Source organism: Rhinatrema bivittatum, chromosome 2 (genome assembly GCF_901001135.1).
Source record: "Rhinatrema bivittatum chromosome 2, aRhiBiv1.1, whole genome shotgun sequence".
Taxonomy (NCBI): Eukaryota; Metazoa; Chordata; class Amphibia; order Gymnophiona; family Rhinatrematidae; genus Rhinatrema; species Rhinatrema bivittatum.
Genome location: NC_042616.1, coordinates 336,057,902 through 336,076,074, shown reverse-complemented (window position 1 = coordinate 336,076,074; position 18,173 = coordinate 336,057,902). Strand labels below are relative to the sequence as shown.

At 42.5% G+C, this 18,173-nt stretch overlaps 1 protein-coding gene across 14 annotated transcripts in view; it reads right to left on the bottom strand.

Moving 5' to 3' along the window:
• LRRFIP2 (LRR binding FLII interacting protein 2) overlaps positions 1–18,173 on the bottom strand; it is a 360,344-nt gene that overhangs the window by 256,436 nt on the left and 85,735 nt on the right. For 6 of the 14 annotated variants that reach the window (XM_029589814.1, XM_029589817.1, XM_029589820.1 and 3 more), the window contains exons 5-6: positions 4,396–4,449; positions 4,260–4,304 (exon numbers count right to left, since the gene is read on the bottom strand). The exons of 6 other annotated variants lie outside the window; for them this stretch is intronic. In XM_029589814.1, coding sequence (XP_029445674.1) covers positions 4,260–4,304; positions 4,396–4,449 — 99 coding nt within the window. The remainder of the gene's footprint in view (positions 1–4,259; positions 4,305–4,395; positions 4,450–18,173) is intronic. 2 more of the 14 variants (XM_029589816.1, XM_029589819.1) reach the window with 2 other exon arrangements.

Here is an 18,173-nt window from a genome sequence, read left to right as displayed (position 1 = left end):
TCCACAGAAGGCTGGCAGGCCCACATAGGACCTTTTTAAACTCAAGGGACATAGTCATTCCAGCAGAAACAGTTCCATATCAAGTTTCTTCAAGTTAACATCATTAAGGTATGCTCTAACAATTTCACTTGCCATCTTCAAGAGAGGAGCATTCAAATTCAAAAAAATCAAGTCATCATGTACGTGAACAAACAAGGAGGCACTGAATCTTGGACTCCGTGCCAAGAAGCAATACAAATATGGGAGTGAGCATGTAAATATCAAGTGGTACAGCAAGCAATCTACTTTTCCTGAACCTCAAGCATGTTGGCAGAACACTTCAGCAGAATATTTTGTCCACACAAATGGTCCTTTCAGCAATCATCAAAAGACTGCTCAATCTCTGGGGATTTCCAGCAGTCAACCTACTTGCATCAGAACAAAATAAAACTAGAAACACTTTTCTCCATTTTTTCCAGTACACTCAGATCTCTTCAGGATGCTTTTCTGCTTGACTATAATGCAGATTTCATACATTTTTCCACTAATTCCATTAATAGCCAGAACATTACAAAAACCACTTAAGGACTGGGCCCATCTAATCCTTATAGCTAGTTGAGCTCTCTAGCCATCTTCTGACTCTTCTTGGGTCAGATCCATACTTAACTCAAGAAAAGGGATGTCCGTTTCACCCAAACCTTCCCTCCTTCAACCTGATGACTTGGATGTTGAATGCTCAATGGTTAAAGAATTATCCTTACCCATAGAAGTTGAAGACAGTGTCTGCCAGAAAACTGTCAAGTATAAAACTAACAGTGCCAATGCAACTGCTTGGATCTATTCACATGCAAACCAAAAAAGTTAATTTATCTAATCTCACTTTCTGATTAGGTCTTGCCACCTCAACAGTAACAGTGCATCTCATTGCTATAATTTACCATGTACAAACCAAGGATAAGCCTATCTCCGTTCATCCAAGTTCATGAAAGGTTTGTGGCATACTAAGCCATGAGTTCTAAAATCTTCCATTCCATGGGACTTGAAATGTGGTCTTGGCACAAATGATGAAGTCACCATCTGAACCTCTGGAGACATCTTTCAAATTTCTAACATGGGAAGTAATATGCTTTGTAGCAGTAACCTCAGTCAAAAGAGTCAGCTAACTTCAGGCTTTAGTTCATTATCTGTCTTAAAATTCTCCCAGATCAGAGTGGAGCTCCGCACCCACCCAAAGTTTTTATTATTATTATTTTTTTTTACTTAAGGTTGTGTCAACTTTCCATATTAGTCAAGCCATCGTGATGCCCACATTCTGAGGCTGCATGCACATGAAGGCTAGAAAGCCCTTTAGATCTTGGACTATAAAAGTACTTTGGCTTACTTCAAAAGAACACAGCCTCAATGTCAAGCTTCCCAACTATTTGTCTCTTATGATCCTGATGTACTGGGCACAATGTATACTGTCCAACTGGCTAGCAGATTGTATTGTGTACTGCTATAAGTTAGCAGACATTCAAATTGCAGATTTCAACAAGTCTTATCAAGTTAGAATCATGGCTGCATCAGTAGCTGATCTGTGAGCCATGCCCTCAAAAACAATTGCAAAGCTGCAATGTAGGTGTCAATTCTGTCTGGACAATCTCTCAAAAGACTGACAGAACATTCAGATAAGCAGTATTGCTTGGCCTATTCATCCAGTAGTCTACTAGGTTGTTTATTAAGTAAATGCTATGTGGTAGCCCTCAGCCTACTTGCCGATGGAAAAAGCAAGTTTTCTTTCTGTAAAAAGATGCTTTCCACAGATAGCAGGATGAATTAGCCATACTAAATTCTCGCCCACTTCCCTGGAGAGTCTACTTCCTAGCCAGACCTTTCTCTAAAATTGATTGAAGGGGCTGATGAGGCATCGCCCAAGTGGGTATTCCCACCCATGCTCAAAGCAAAAGCTCTACTAGCTATGAGAGAGAGAGGTTCATTCAGTGCCACTGGATGTCGAACTGGCCATAACATGTGGGTGACATCTCGATACTATGGAAAACATTTATGGTGATCAGATTTGCTTTATTTTCAATCTAAACACAACTCAGATATACAGAGGTTACTTTATGACACTATACAATTATGCAAAAGTAGCGTTCTGTATTAGGTCTGGAAGCACTTTGGGGATAGGCAACCCTTTAGCTAAAACAGACTCCAAGATAATGTGGCACTGAACAAATGTAATATAGAAACAAGATTAGAGAATACTGGCAGCTTGTCTACCTAAACAAGAGGCAGGAATTGTTAGGGAGGTGGACCCTTGGGTCGGCTGAGACTGATGGTGTAGCACCGTGGAGACCCACAGTGGGCATTGCAGCCGGGAGGCGGTGCTGAAGAGGTACTCCTAAGAAGGCTTCACCACTGGAAGCCTGAGGTCCCCGCAGGAGAAGCCCGTAAGGACTCGGGCCTCTTGGTCTTAGGTGGATCCTCTGCGACCAAGGATCAGAAGAGCCGCCTGCCGAGGTAGTCCGACGGTGAGGTGGCGCCCAGGAGGTCAGAAGAGACTTCACCCTCGGAAGCCCGCAGTCCCCCCGGGAGGAGCCCGTGATGACCCGAGCCGCTGGGACTTAGGAGAAACCTCCGGGCGAGTGAAGAACCGGATATCTGCGGAAGCGGAGAGAGATGAAGCCAGAGTCCAGGAACAAGCCAAGGTCGGGAGCCAGAGGTCAGAAGTCTAAGCCAAAACCAGGAACGGAAGCTGAAGCTGGAGTCGAAGAACAAAGCAAGGTCAGAAGCCAGAAGTCAGACGTCGGGAACAAACAGGAATTGGAAAGCAGGAAGCACAACTAGCTACTCTGAAGAGTGAACCTCGTTGCAAGGCGAGGCTCAGCTGTGGCTGCCGGGTTTAAATAACCCAGCAGCATCTGACGTTAGTAAGGAGGCTGTCCTCCATTTCCCGCGCTGGCCCCTTTAAATCCAGAGCCCCGGTGCATGTGCGCGCCTAGGGGGCGGGGCCAGCAGCGGATCATCGACGGCGTCTTCCTCACAGGGAGAACGCCACAGCAGGCCGCGTTTCGGGCCTGGATGGCCGAAGAGGGATTCCCGCAGCCAGGCCAGGCCGCGAAGTGAGTGGAGGTCCCAGGGCACGGCCCGGGACCGTAACAGGGATAACATTAATAAAACTTCTGCTAAGAAGGTTTTCACTCTGAAATAAGTCCTCTTTATTCTCTTTTCACTATTTTTGTTCCTGTAACTATCTATCTGCATCCACATTAGGAATTCCCTCTTAAGAAACAATGTTTCTTCCCTGAGATTATGGTATCAAGCCACTAGGAGGGCATGGTGAAAAAGGAAAATAGTTATTCTGCCGTAGAGAGTTCTGGGACATGTAAATGACAAAAAGGACTTGTTAATAAGGAAGTCAGAGAATCAGGAACCAAGAAGCAGCCAGAAAGACAGAGCTCCAGAAGCAACCACGAAGACAGTCCTGAACGTGGCTAGGAGAATCTGATTGTTAAAACACAACAGTTACATTTTATCCAGTTAAGAAGTTGGAGGCAGCCAACTGCTGGGACAATGGGCATTTTGGCAGGTTTCATTGCTGGGAGCTGGATTAATCTGCACTTGTGTTTTCTGCTGGATTGGAATATTTTGCTGTCTTAAACCTTTAAACTGAATTAGTAATCTGTGAAGAATGAACTGATAGCTAGAAATAGAAAGCAAAATTATGATTGGTGTTATGCTAGATCATTTAAGGAACAATAAGTGATATGGCATTTCTAACCCAAAATGCTGACAGAAAGAGACCGCTTGGTTATATCTATCATTCTATCATATTTAAACCTGCACTACTTAAGGCATGTTTCTTGATGGTTGCTACCCTTGTCAGTTTTCCCATAAAAGTTGGTTACATTGATGTCCTATAAACATGCCAAACTGCCTACTTAGCAGTCAATGCCATTTTTAATTTGTCTTGGAATTTTCTAGTTAGAACAATTAAGCAAAATGCAGACAATCAGATATTGCCTAGAAATATGGGTCAAACAAAAACTGTAGGTGATACTTTATGTGAGCTTTCAAGCATTATCTTCCCTTCAGCATGTCAATGAAAAAACAGCACTGGTTTTAAACAGTACAGAATATACAATAACAAGTAGTATTTTCAACTTATCGACCTTTATTTCTATGTACACAAGTGAACTAACAAGGCAGCCACAATATTTTGCCCACTTAATACTAAAAGAAAACTCATCTACAAGCCTTCCAAAACAATTCTGGAAAATGAAAAAACAAATACCAACCCTGTGACTGCTGATATTGCGAGTAGGTTTCACATTAGTTCCCTGCTAAATTAAACCAAAACAAAAAATATTTAATAGATACTAAGTAGAGTTGCAAAAACTGAATTAAGGAAGAATTCAACAGGTCAGTACAAACCACATAAGAATGGTGATTGGACCGGTGAGAGTACTTGGCCCTCTCCGAATCTTCCTAAGAACAAAGCAAATCAAAAGTTATTAAAAAAAAAATAAATAAAGAGCATAGATATGTATTAACATGCAGTTAGTAATTTCATTTGATATGCCAAAAGAATTCAAACTGCAAGCATGTGAAAATTGAAATTGTTCTGCTTTTTAATATTTTTCATCTAAGGAACCTCTTCCCTTTATAAATTAAGGGAATGAAAAAAGATCTGTGCCCCATTTTTGACTTTGCAAAAATTAAACAAGTTGAAGTGTACACTTGTAGTGTAAAGTGAAGTTACATACCTATAACAGGTATTCTCTATAAACAGCAGAACAAATCAGCCACACAAGGTGGTGACATTATCCCACAGCATTAGGACAAAGGTGCTCTCCCAGAGCTCAGAAATATTCTGAGAATGCATGGGAGTTCCCATGCAGTCACTCTGCACAATTCCTCTTGGTCTGTCCATGAGCTAACCTTCAACTCAAAGAAGGAAGGTGGGGGTAAGCATCTTTGCTTTCAACATGGATAAGCAGGGACAAATACAGCCACACAAGTGGGAATTCCCAAACCAAGGGGTGCATGCAAAATAAACTGTTTTCAGAAACAAACACATGCAACTAGAGTTGAAGCTTTTATTTAAATACATTTTAGAAAACTGTTTGGCCAAAGTTTCTGTCCTTATGAGAATTCTCTTCTAAGCAGTAGTGCTTGACAAAGGTAGGTACAGAGGACCAAGTAGCCACTTTACAGATTTCCTAAATTGAGGCAGAATGAAAATACACTACAGAAGTTGAGACTGGTCTTATTTCATGAGTTTTCACTTTATTGGGAAGATGGATGCCTGCACTATTCTAACAGTAGTCAATACAGTTGGAAATCCATATAAATATTGTTTGCTTAACTAATTCCTATTTCAATTATAAGAAATAAGTTCACAAGATTTTCTGTAAGTTTTCAAACTTTCCATCTCAAAAAGTATGGCTCTTCTATAATCTAATGTATAAAGTATTTATTCAGCTTTGTCAGAATGAGGTCTTGGGGGAAAGGTTTGTAGAACAATGAATTTAAATGAAATTAAACTGCTTTTGGCAAAGACAGGGTGAATTTTCAATTCAGCTCTATTTTTAAAACTTTATGTAGAGAGCACATGTATTACTAGAATTTGCAGTTTCCTTACTCTGTGAGCAGAGGTTAATGCTATTAAGACGACTCATTTTCAAAGTTAAAAATTTTTATATTTGATGTATTCGTTCAAAAAGGGGATTTATCAATTTAGAAAGTATCAGATCCCACTGGATAGGAGGAATCTTAATTAGGGAATAAAGATTAAAGAGGCCTTTAATAAACCTTGCTATTAGAGAGTTGCAAAACACTGGAAAGCCTAACCCCCCCCCCCCCCCCCCCCCCCCGCTTATATGCTGCAATAGCACTCAAATGTATTTGGACACAATTAGATCTCAGTCCTGTTTCGGAGAGATGAAGATACTGAAGTAACATGGAAATTGGACATGCAATGGTATTTTGGTTCAAGGAATAGCATTTAACAGAGAACCTCTATGTGAAGTTGTAGGAATGCCTCGACAATGGTTTTCTTGCCACTGGTAGTACTACTTTAACTTCTGAGGGTAAAGGCAAGGCTTCTACTATTCTGTGCTCAATAGCCAAGCTGTGAGAGCTAGGGACTGAAGGTTGAGGTAAAGAGAACTGCTGTTTTGAGTCAGTGGAATACAGAAAATTTGAAGTTAAATTGGCAGCATGATCACTAGTTTTTGAAGCCATGGAAACCAAATTTGGCTTGGCCTTCATCTCTTCCTAACTTGGTAATAAGTAGTACTGGAGGAAAAGCATATATGAGTTTGTCCAAGAAATTGCAAAAGCATCAGATATAAGTTTTTTGGAGCAAATGAGGAAGCTTGTGCTTGAAAGGAGCTGCAAAAATGTCTATATGAAGCAGTCTTGGAATGAAGAGACTACTGATGAGAATGAAGGCATCAGCTCAATGTGTCTGCAAAGCAATTGTGGTTTCCTGGAAGATGGACAGCATTTAAATGTATTTTCCTTAAGATAACCCACTTCCATATTTTGCATGCTTCCTTGCATACCTTTAGGAATCCTGTACCTCCCTGTTTATTTATATAATATAGTGCTACTATACTGTCCACATGGATTTGGAAAGTTCAATGTGCTATAAGGGGTACAAATACTAGAAAGGCTTTGAAAATTGCTTTGAGCTTCAAAAGCTTTATATACAGTTTCCATTCATGCTTAGTTCAAGTTACTTGCAAACATTGAGTCGTGTGTTCCCCAACCTTGACTGGAGGCATCAGAAGTTAAGATTTGTTTAAATTTTGAAGGATGAAACCATCAACCTGGTAGAAGATTAGATGGTAGAGTCTACCACATCAAAGACCAGAAGAGAGATGGATAAACTATTTTGTGACTTATTGGTTGGAAGTGTTGATGTTAATGGAGTTTGAAGTGCCAGAGTGTCAGGGCTTGAACCCACAACCGGGACTTCCAGGCCATGAACCTGTTGCAAAAGCCTGCAGAGGCTGCTGGCTTTCCTGGGAATTTTGGTATATTTACCTTATTTCCTGAGGGACTCAGACACACCCCTGCAGTCTCCCAATTAGACCTGTACTGAATGTACCCCATATTCCCAGCAGTATATAAGGCAGGCTCAGTAGGCACACAGTGCTGGTCCAACACTCTTGCCACCAAGCCCTTGGGCGCACTATCCACTCGTTTCCTGCTTTCTAAATGTTGTTCTAGTATCCTAGCCTTGATCTAGTTTAAGTATCCTGTAATTGTATTCGTGTTCCATCAATCCTGCTTTACAGTTCAGTCTCAGGTGTCCAGCTTCTGTCCAGTTAGAGTTCCTACTCTGTGTGCTCCTCCTGATTCTTCTCCAGCTCCTGATCTCCACCGTGCCTCCACCTTGCCTCTTAGATATGCTCCTTCCCTCTAGGTTATCCCAGATTGCCAGATCCCCTGACACTAAGCTGTTCTTACATGCAGTTGAGCAAAGAGTGTCACATGGACTGTAGCTGCCATGTGCTCAACAGCTCCAGGGAGGTTTTGGCAAACACTGACGTTTGTATGTGGTTGGTACATTGATATAGCTGTTGAGCTATAGAATCTTTTGTAACACGGCTTTGTATTTTGATATAGCCTACTGATTTAGTTCTATGTTAGTAAGGTCTACATTTTTGAGTAATGGATTTGGAGAGAAAATCTTTTTAAAAAGAGCAGTCCTGGACTTTATCTGTAATATAGGTTCATTTTAGGAGGTAGTGCTGCAGACTGTTCACTGAGAACTCTATCCCTGTTTGCAAATAAGGTTACTACAAGAATTTTAGATAAATCTTATTCGGGGTTTTTTTCTTTTTGTAGTGCTACAGAGTGTTTCTTAGTTTTTTATATTAATTTTGTTCTTTTACATACATACAATTTGTGCGTGTTATTTGTTCCTTTAGTTTTCCTCTTCAATTGTCCACCACCACCTCCTTTCTCTTTCTTTTTCCCCTTCACTAGGTTCAATCTTGCCTGTTTATGGCCATTTCCCCCAACCCCTTTTTTATTCCCCCTCTCTTTTCTCCCCTTCCCAACAGTGTTTTGTTTTTTTTTAGTAAGTATGTTTTTCTTTTTATTAATTATTTGCTTTCTTTTAGTAAGGAAGAATATTCAATTTACCATTTCTGGTACCTGTTTGGGTGCCTTGGAATTTTTACAGCTGGTATGTTATTTTATCTTATTTAGTTTCTTACCCAATATTTTTAGTTTCTTTATATACATTTTTGTACATTTTCTATATATATTTATTGCCTTCCGTTTTTAGGCTTGTGTTTTTAAGCTCTTTTATAGTCCAATGGTCAACATCTTCTCTAACTAGGAGGTATGCTTTAATTCTTATATAATTTATTTTTGTTTTAAATCTTACCATATTATAATTCATTATGCATTGTCATTTTTTAATTTGTAATATTTTAAAAATTGTATTCATTTAATTTTAGTCCTAGTTGATTATTTCTTATGTTTTGAACATTTTTTGTTACTGTCATATTATAGTCCTGGGGGAATTCTTCCGCTACTGTGGAGCGCAGAATTTGCACAGAATTGCGAAATTCTGCACAGAAAATGTCAGAGACCCTGGCATGCCACGAACGGAGCGCGGCATTTATGGTGAAGATGAAGGCCCCTGGCATGCTATTCGCGGCAAAGGCGGCCCCTTCATGCCTTGGGATCCGCTCCACTTGCAGTGAAGATGAAAGGCCCGGTGAGAGTGAATGTCTGCAGAGAGGGGTGTATGTGTGTGTGTGAGGAGGGGTAGGGGAGAGGGAGGGGAAGGGGTGTGAGAGAGGGAGCCTATATGAGGAGTTTGTGAAGGAATGTGTATGTGTGTGAGAGATTGGGAGCTGGTGTGTATCAAAAAGGGATCCTGTGTGAAGGGATTGTATGTGTGTGAGAGGGAGCCTATGTGAAAGGGTGCATGAGAGAGAGTCATAGGTAGCCTGTGTGAGAGTGTATGTGCGAGAGAGAAAGGGAGCTTGTGAGAGTGTGTGTGCACGAGAGAGTGAAGGAGCCTGTGTGAGGGGCAGTACTGAGAACAGGGTCAAACTCTGGGACTGGCGATAGAGTGGAAGGGGTTGAGCCTAGAGATGGAGGCGAGAGATACTGGCAGGTGGAGGAGTTGGGGCCTGAGAGGGTAAAGTGGCCAGGGGAGAAGGGAGAGCAAGTGGAAGGGACACTTACAGTGAATTCTTAGGGAAATTCTGTTCAAAATATTTAAAATTATGCTTCATTAAGTAATAACTTTTTTCTGTATTAATTTAAAATGTAATTACTTAAAGAGTGTCATGCAAATTGTGTTATTTTGACTAATATAAAGTTTGCAGAATTTTAAGTTTTTGTGCACAGAATTCCCCCCGGAGTACTATTATAAGTTACTACTTTGATTGATTTTTTATGGTTTCTTGCTAGAGAATAAGGACGATCAATTATATAATTACCCCAAAGCAGACATCTTGTCATAACAGCCCCATGACAGGTGCATTGGATCCATTATGGTGCTAATTTTATGTTTGATTTTATTATAAATATGCTGATATTAAATTTGGAATATTTTATGACATTTTTAAATGTTATGCTCTGTTGTCTAAACGGCTCTCTGTTACTGTTTTACCTATCCCTCTTTTCTAATGACCAAGTTCTTCATTCCGTTTTATTGTAACTTTTTTACACCTGCTATGTTAATTGGTTCTCCCCTAGTTCATTGCAAACCGGTACGATAAGACTTGTCTTGAGCATCGGTATATTAAAAGAACTTAAATAAATAAATAAATATTTATTTATATATTTTATCTATTGATTTTTTGTGTATTCCACTCTTGCTGTTTTCATGGAGAAGTTTTGAACCTTGAAAATTAGAATTTGCATCCCTTGAAGAGGAAGGAATGACATTTGAATCTGAGAGTTCAACTGCACATTAATGAATTCTAGTTGACGTGTTGGTGTAAGGTGTGATTTGTGATAATTTCTGATTAATCCAAGTGAGAGGATTGTAAAGGACTTGTTCTTGTTTGCCTCCTCTAAGGATCTGCTCAATATTATTAGCTAATCCTCTAAGCACAGAAAGACTAATATTGTTTTTCCTGAGATGGGCAGCTATCACTGCTAGATGTTTGGTGAAGATTCTTGGTATCACTGAAAGACCAAATGGAAGAACTGGTATTGTTAGTCTGCTATGGTGAAATGGAGATACTTCCAATGTTCGGTATGAATTGGAATAAGAGTGTAGGCATCTCTGCAATCCAAAAGTAGTCACTCAGTCATCTACTTGATGTGAGAGAATTTTTCATCTTTTCCTTCCCAGGGTGGTTTAAATCCAGGATAGGTCTGAGACCTCCTGACTTTTATGGAATCAGGAAATATCTTGATTAAACACCCTTCTTTTTCTAGCAATGGGAATGGTTCTATCACATAAGCTGTCTTGTCAGTCATCCACCCAGTTCCCTCAGCCCATAACCTAGGAGTCATCTTCAATTCCTCTCTTCTCTATACGTATCCAAAACTTTGCTAAAATATTCTGTTTCTTTCCTTTTATCACCACCATAATCCATCTCTTTCTTTCTCAACATACTCCCAGAACTCTTACCCAGTCACTCATCTCCTCCTGCATAAACTATTGCAATCGCTCCTCACAGGTCTCCCAGAAAGCCATCTCTCCACTACAATCTATTCTAAATAAAGCCTGCGAGACTTACTTTTCGCCAAAGTTCCTATACCCATATAATCCATCCTCTTAGGGAGCCAATGCAGTGACATCTGTTTCCGCATACAGTTCAAGCTCCTCTTACTCACCTACAAGTGACTTCATGCTGCAGCTCCTCACCTCTCTCTACACTCCTCGTACACTCCATTCATCAGACAAGTCTATGCCTTTCTCCTCTATTGCCAATTCCCAATTCTGTGTTTTCCACCTGGCTGCACCATGTGTGTAGAACAGACTTTCTGAGTTGGTGCATCATGCTCCCTCTCTCGCCTTGTTTAAATCCCATCTAAAAATCCACTTTTACAAGGCTGTTTTAAAATCTTAAGCCTGATGGTTTGCCTTCAGCCTCATTAACTAATTTTAACCATTATCTTACTATTTGTAACTCCAAGTCTCTTGACTTGTATATTTGTCTTGATTAGAGTGTAAGCTCTACTGAGGAGGGGATAGTCGCATGTGTTTATACAACACTCTGTAAAGTAGCACTACAGAAATGTTAAGTAGAAGTAGTATGCTAATAGTATCAAGACCAGCTCTTCATTTAGAAAGTGAAGTTTCTCATCAATAAATTCCAGCAGACAACAGGAAGGTGGGGAGGATCATTTTGAAAAATTTAACAGACATCCCCTGTGAATTATGCTTTTTTTTTTTAATTTTTAATTATATTCCACCTTTTGGTGGAATGACAGGGAAATACAGTACATGGATGTAGGGCTTACAATTTAACAGGCCAACACAAAAAGGTGTGTTCAGCCAAACACAGCTTTACCCACACTTGCACACATTTTGTGAACGTAAACTTTACTGCTAATGCAACAAGGAGTTTTATGCTCACAAATGTGCGTAGTGCTTACCACCCTTGCAAGGAAATCCCATGCAAATGAGGGCATTAAGCAGTACTCACGATACAGAGATGCACTGCCCCTAACCCAGGTTGTGTTATCACTAGAAACTTCACTCCTGGTCAGAGGTGGAATAAAGTTTCCAGCACTGCTGTTCTGGCACTTAAAACCAAGAAGGACAAGCAAAAACAAAAATATTTACTGTTCTGAGGCCAGCAAGATAGCCAGAATAATCCTGACTTATCTGGCTAAGAGGTGGCAGTTAATTGAGGCCAGATAGCCAATTTAAGTCCTTACTTATCCAGCTATGTGGTGGTAGCAGCTAACTGGTCAATGAGGTTGATGAGTGCACAAAACATCTAAATCAGGTCTATATACAGCAGTTTTTCCACATCTTCCGCTATAGCCATAAGTACAAGGAGACTGGCTTAGCTAAGAGCATCAGGGTTAAGTAGGATGTCCATGATAAACTAGCAGCTGTCCCCTGTTTAGGAGAGTTTCTAGAACCTTTCCACCAAATTAAATTATCAGTTTGATAAAAATATTGTTTTACTGTATAAACACCAACGACAGCTGCCACAGACTTCTGTTTATGGTTTATCACAGAAGAGATATTGATCACAATCATATGGAAAACAATATTACTGTTCTCACAGATAACAGACAACCCATCAGTGCACTCTCTGATCTGTGTTTGTTTCCTTTTCTTTCTTGTTTGTCCCAGCAGCCAGTCCTGCCCTTGTGGGTGCCTTTTTATTCCAGTGTATACTGGCCTCCAGAACCTGAGAACTCAACTCGAGGGGGGAGTTGAATGGTTAGGCAGAAGATCCTGCACAGCCAGCTGGTCTTGGGTCCCGCTCTGGTGGTTACCCCTGCAGATACCTTGTGCCCAGACACTGTTGGCATTATGGATTAATGTCTGTGTGTAAGCATCTCTGAAATCCAATGAAGTAAGCCAGTTTTCTAACAGGGAAAGATGATGCCCAGAGAGGTTTTCCTGAAGTTCCCTCTTTAGAAACTTGAGATTCCCGAGGTCCAAGGTGGGTCAGAAACTACCTGTCTTTTTTCAAATTAAGGAATACTTGGAGGAATACATGGAATGGAATTCTAACCTCCTTTCTTGTAATAGAACCAGTTCCACTGTGTTGGCTATTAGAAAGGAAGTCACCATCTCCTGTAGAAGGAGTAATAACCTTTCGGTATCCAAGGACTACTATTTTGAAGGGTTGTTCAGGCAAGAACATTTGAGATTTAATCTGTAACCTTCTTTGATAATTTTTTATATACTGTAACACTTGGTCAGGTGCAGGATAGCCCTGCAACTGGTCGCACTCATAACAGTCACCACTGACCTGTCCCTATACCAGGCCTTCCTTTTCGTGGCAGAGACACCACTATACAAGCGCATTTGCCTCAGCTACAGGCCCTGAGGCGAGAAACCCTGGTTGGCACTGCTGGTTAATATCACGGGAGGTAGGCTATTTAAACCCAGCCGCCCATTCATCAGCACCTCAGCAACAGGTCCTCCTGCTCTTGCAGTGTATACTGCTATTGTCTGTGCTTACCTTGCTGTTTCCCTGCCTTGTCGTTTCCGTGGCTAACCTCTTTATGCCTTGTCCTATTTGTTGCTACTGTGTCTCTGTCCCCAGTGCCTTGGCCTCGTCTCATCTGTCTGCCTCTGCCAGACTTCTGGTTTTGACCCTGGCCTCGGACTCTAACTACTCTTCTAGACTGCCGCCTGCCCCAACCTCGGCTTACTACTTGAATTAGTCTGACTGCTCCTTACAGGACCCTTGCCTAAACCCTGCCATCCCCTGGAACCCAAAAGTTCAACCTGCAGGAAACAGGGCTGATCTAGGTGAAGACCTAGTCTTAGTCCTTGTAAGAGCATGTCCACAGGCTATCAGTGTGGACTTAGTGTGTTCACCTGTTAGGCTGCATCAACTACATCTCAGCCCATGGGCTCACATCCGTGACATATACAGAGGTCTCTTGCTATTGGACTTATTACCTGCAGTCTTCTCCCTACACGGAAGACTGCCAAAGTTTAACTGTGAAGCTTAATTTGGATTGCAGCAAAAACTGAATAGAACAGACAATTAAAACAGTGTACTGTAAAGCCAACTTTTTCTGTTCTCTCTCAGAACATCTCTTTCCAAAACCAGATTACCTTAGGTCACGTCCAGCACATATGAATATGCAACAGCTTGAGCCGACAACTCCTTTTGACCGTAGATTCAATAACTACAGTGTGGTAAAGCAATTAGGCCTTATTTTCTGCAGCCACCCAATTATGCTCGTGACATTGGATGCACATTCATGGGGGGTTTCCCATACTATTTTTGCACATCCTGGAAGAGAAGAAAGCCTGCTGCTTCCACCAATTCATGGGACATCAAAATACTTCAGACTACAAGTAATAGGCCCTGAGTTTTCTTGCTAGGTTTACATCAAAATAAATTACCTTAGCCATCCTTTGAACAAAATCTAGAAAGAAAGTTCCTCAGGTGAAGGATATACTGTATGAAGAGGGCTCCAAAAAGATATCTGTATAATAATCCTCTTCCGGACCACTATCAGGGGAACATTTGGAGCCTTAAGATATTGGCTTCCTCTGCTTCTATATATTGAAGTGCAAAGGTGCATCAAGATGGCACTAACCCAGAAGACTGTGCCAATGCATCTGACCCTGGGCCCTATCTTCCTAGACAGAGGTTCCTGCTCATCTTGCCAGGCCAACTTCACTACCTTGAGCCTTTTAAAGGAAGCTTTGAAAACGGCATTGTAAGTAGTCTCATTAATGGAGCCAAAACACTTGGCACCAATGGAGACATCAGCTGGCAAGTTGCCAGAGATAGCCACTGGGGTCAAGAGACCTGATGCTCAGACCAAATTCTCCTCTCGAATTCCACATTTAACAATGCAGATGACAACAGGGTAGGCTTTGTAAGAGACTGTACATGTATGATGGCCTTTTAGAGAAATAAATGTTTCAGGAAGGCTAGAGGGACCACCATGGAGTTGTCTTGTTGTAGGATGTCAAACTAACCTCCAGGATGCCCGCTTCAGAGAAAGCATAACTTGTTGCATTCGGGTTCTCGAAGCCATTCATAAAAAAAGAACTGTACTAAAGTACTGAAGCCTTTACTCTTCAGCGTTCAGCACATACTTGTTGGAGCCCTTGCTCAGACTTACAAAGTCAGATTGAGGCTTGGCTTGACTTTGAGGCCTATCCTTGCAGTGAGGTGCCAAACAGGCTGAGAACTTCAGCGAGGCCTAGCCATAGGCACAACCATGGAAGTTTTCACAGACTATGTGTTAAGCCTCTGAAGCCAATATCTTAAGGCTGGGTTAAATTTCATCAGCAAGAAAAACAGAGCCTGGGCTTCCAGTGACATCCTGAAGATCGCATAATCATCTGCATCATGGTCCTTCCCGAGGAACACTTTGCAATTGCTAATTATGGTTTTTCGTATGCAATTGGCAATAAGCCAAAGGCTTACGTTTCTGATATAGTGAGAAACAACTGATGTAAAATTTAAAGGAAAATTGGTTCTTTCCTGCTAATTTTCATGCCTATAGTACCACGGATCAGTCCAGACTGCTGGGTTAAGCCTCCCTTCCAGCAGATGGAGTCAGAGAAAAAGCTGAAAGGCACCCCCTGATAACCCAGGGTGCCACCTGCAATTCTTCAGTATAATAAAATTGCTTCATTCTGCTTTGATATTGAACAGCCAATGACTAGAACAACTGAACTTATATGAACAATAAACTGTGAACGATATACAGATAAAGAGTACTGATATAGAACTTTCTGTATCTTGGTGTGTGCTTCTTTTTTTTTTTTTTTTTTTATTCTTCATAGTCCTTGAAAGGCACTGTGGAGAAAGATAAGGAAAACAAGTGGACGCAGTAGCACACAATACCCCTGGGCGGGCATCTGGACTGATCCGTGGTACTACAGGAACGAAAATTAGAAAGAACCAATTTTCCTTTCCCTGTACGTACTCGATCAGTCCAGACTGCTAGGATGTACCAGAGCTGCCTTAAATGGGGTGGAAACCGGAAAGTCCCGCTTGAAGCACACTGCTGTCAAAAGAATAGACGTCTGGAGCCCGAACATCCAAACGGTAATGTTTAGCAAAGGTGTGCAACGATTTCCAAGTAGCTGCTCTGCAAATCTCTTGCAGCGAAACACACTGGCTCTCTGCCCAAGATGCCGTTTGAGATCTGATCGAATGTGCCTTAAGACCTTCCAGCACCTGCCACCCATGACAAATGCATGCCGAAGCTATAGCTTCCTTTAACCATCGGGCAATAGTAGCCTTGGATGCTTTATGGCCCTTCTTAGGGCCTCTCCATAACACAAAAAGCTGGTCCAAGAAACGGAAGGGATTAGTCACTTCTAAGTATCGAAGAAACAGTCAGCGGACATCCAATTTTCTCAACTCATGAGCCTGAGGAGAATTGAGATCTAAATCCGAAAAAGCCAGTAACTCTACGGACTGATTACTGGAAAGGCCGATACTACCTTCGGCAAGAAAGAAGGCACCATTCGAAGCGTGACCCCAGAATCTGATATGCGCAAGAACGGTTCTCTGCAGGATAATGCTTGAATTTCAGATATCCTTCCAGCAGAACAGATAGCCACGAGGAATGCAGTTTTGAGTGTCAAATCCTTCAATGTAGCTCACTTGAGAGGTACAAAAGGAGGACCGCACAACCCCCACAGAACCAGGTTTAAACTCCACGAAGGACACACTGGCAGGAGTAAATGCTTGGCCCCCTTCAAAAAACGTGCCACATCAGGATGCCCTGGCAAGGGAAACACAGGCAACTTTACCTCTTAAACAGCCCAGCGCCGCTACTTGTAAGCGAAGCGAGCTGTACGCCAATTCTTTCTTCAAGCCATCCTGCAAGAAAGCTAGAATGTGTACAATAGTGGATTTGCGTGGGGAAACCTTCAACCCACCGCACCAGGTATCAAAAGCCTTCCAAACCCGCACATAAGTGAGTGGAGTTCTTTTGCACCCGTAGCAGAGTGGAGATAACCGCATCCGGATAACCTTTCTTTGTCAACTGCCTCCTCTCATAAGCCAAGCCGCCTGATCGAAAAATACTGGACCCTAAGTAAGTTCAGAAGTTGACCGAGACGCAAGGGGCCGTCCACCGCCAAGTTGATAAGGTCTGCGAACCACGGCCTCCGTGGCCACTCCGGGGCTACGAGGATAACCGACCCTTGATGGGGTTCTATTCACCTCAAAACTTTTCCCACCAATGGCGGGAACACAGAGAAGCACGTCGCGGGGCCACAGGAGGACCAGGGCATCCACTCCTTCCACCCCATGTTCCCTCCTGCGACTGAAGAAACGAGCGGCCTTTGCATTCAGCTGAGTTGCCATCAGATCTAGTCGGGGCACTCCCCACCGACGAGTCAGGAAATGCATCGCCTCCCCCGGATAGCTCCCACTTTCCGGTGTCTAGTTGTTGATGACTGAGAAAATCCGCCTGTACGTTGTCTACTCTGGCTATGAGACGCTGCCAACCAGGCCAGATGACATTCTGCCCAGGCCATGAGCTTGTCCGCTTCTGCGGCCACAGGCCGACTTTTTGGGCCCCTTGATGACTGATGTACACCAGTCGTCGCATTGTCGGATAGAACCTTACCGACTAATGCTGAATGAGAGGAAGAAAACTGCACAGAGCTAGACGAACCACCTTCGTCTCCAAGCAATTTATGGATCACTTGGACACCTGGGTTGTCCACTGACCCTGTGCCGATCGCGCCTGACACACTGCTCCCCAACCTGAAAGAATGGCATCCGTTGTCACAATCAGCCACTGGGGATTCTCCAGGTCCATCCCCTGTTGTAAGTGCTCTGGAACTAACCACCATCCAAGACTGGTCCTGGCTGAATCTATGAGGGATAAGGGCAAGTGGAACTCCTCAGACTTGGGGTCCCAACGGGAAAGCAACGCCCTCTGCAAAAGCCCAGGGAATCAACTCCAGGGTAGACGCCATAGGGCCAAGAACTTGTAAATAATCCCACACCATGGGCAAGGGGAGGGCCAACAGCCCCTCGAACCTGAGTCAGCTTGTCCATCCTCTCCTGAGGAAGGAAAACTTTGCCCACCATCATGTCGAAACGGGCTCCCAGAAATTCCAACATCTGGGACAGTACCAGCTGGCTCTTGAAGTAATTGACGACCCATCCGAGCTAATGAAGACGGTGCAATACTGACTGAACTGCTACTTTGCAAAGCTCTTCCAACTTTGCCCGAATGAGCCAGTCGTCTAAATAGGGGTGAACCAAAATCCCCTCTCGCCAGAGAGCCGCTGCTACTACTACCATTACCTTGGTGAAAAGCCGGGGAGCCATCACCAAACTGAATGGAAGCGCCTGAAAATGGTAATGCTCGCCCAAGACCATGAAGCGTAGAAACCTCCGATGATGCTCTTGGATCCCTATGTGGAGATAAGCCTCAGTCAAATCCAAAAATTCTCCTTTGTGGACGGCCGCAATGACCGATCTCAACATCTTCATGCGAAAACGGGGTACCCGAAGCACTCTGTTGACCTTTTTCAGGTCCAATATCAGATGGAAGGAGCCCTCCCTTTTTGGGAACCACGA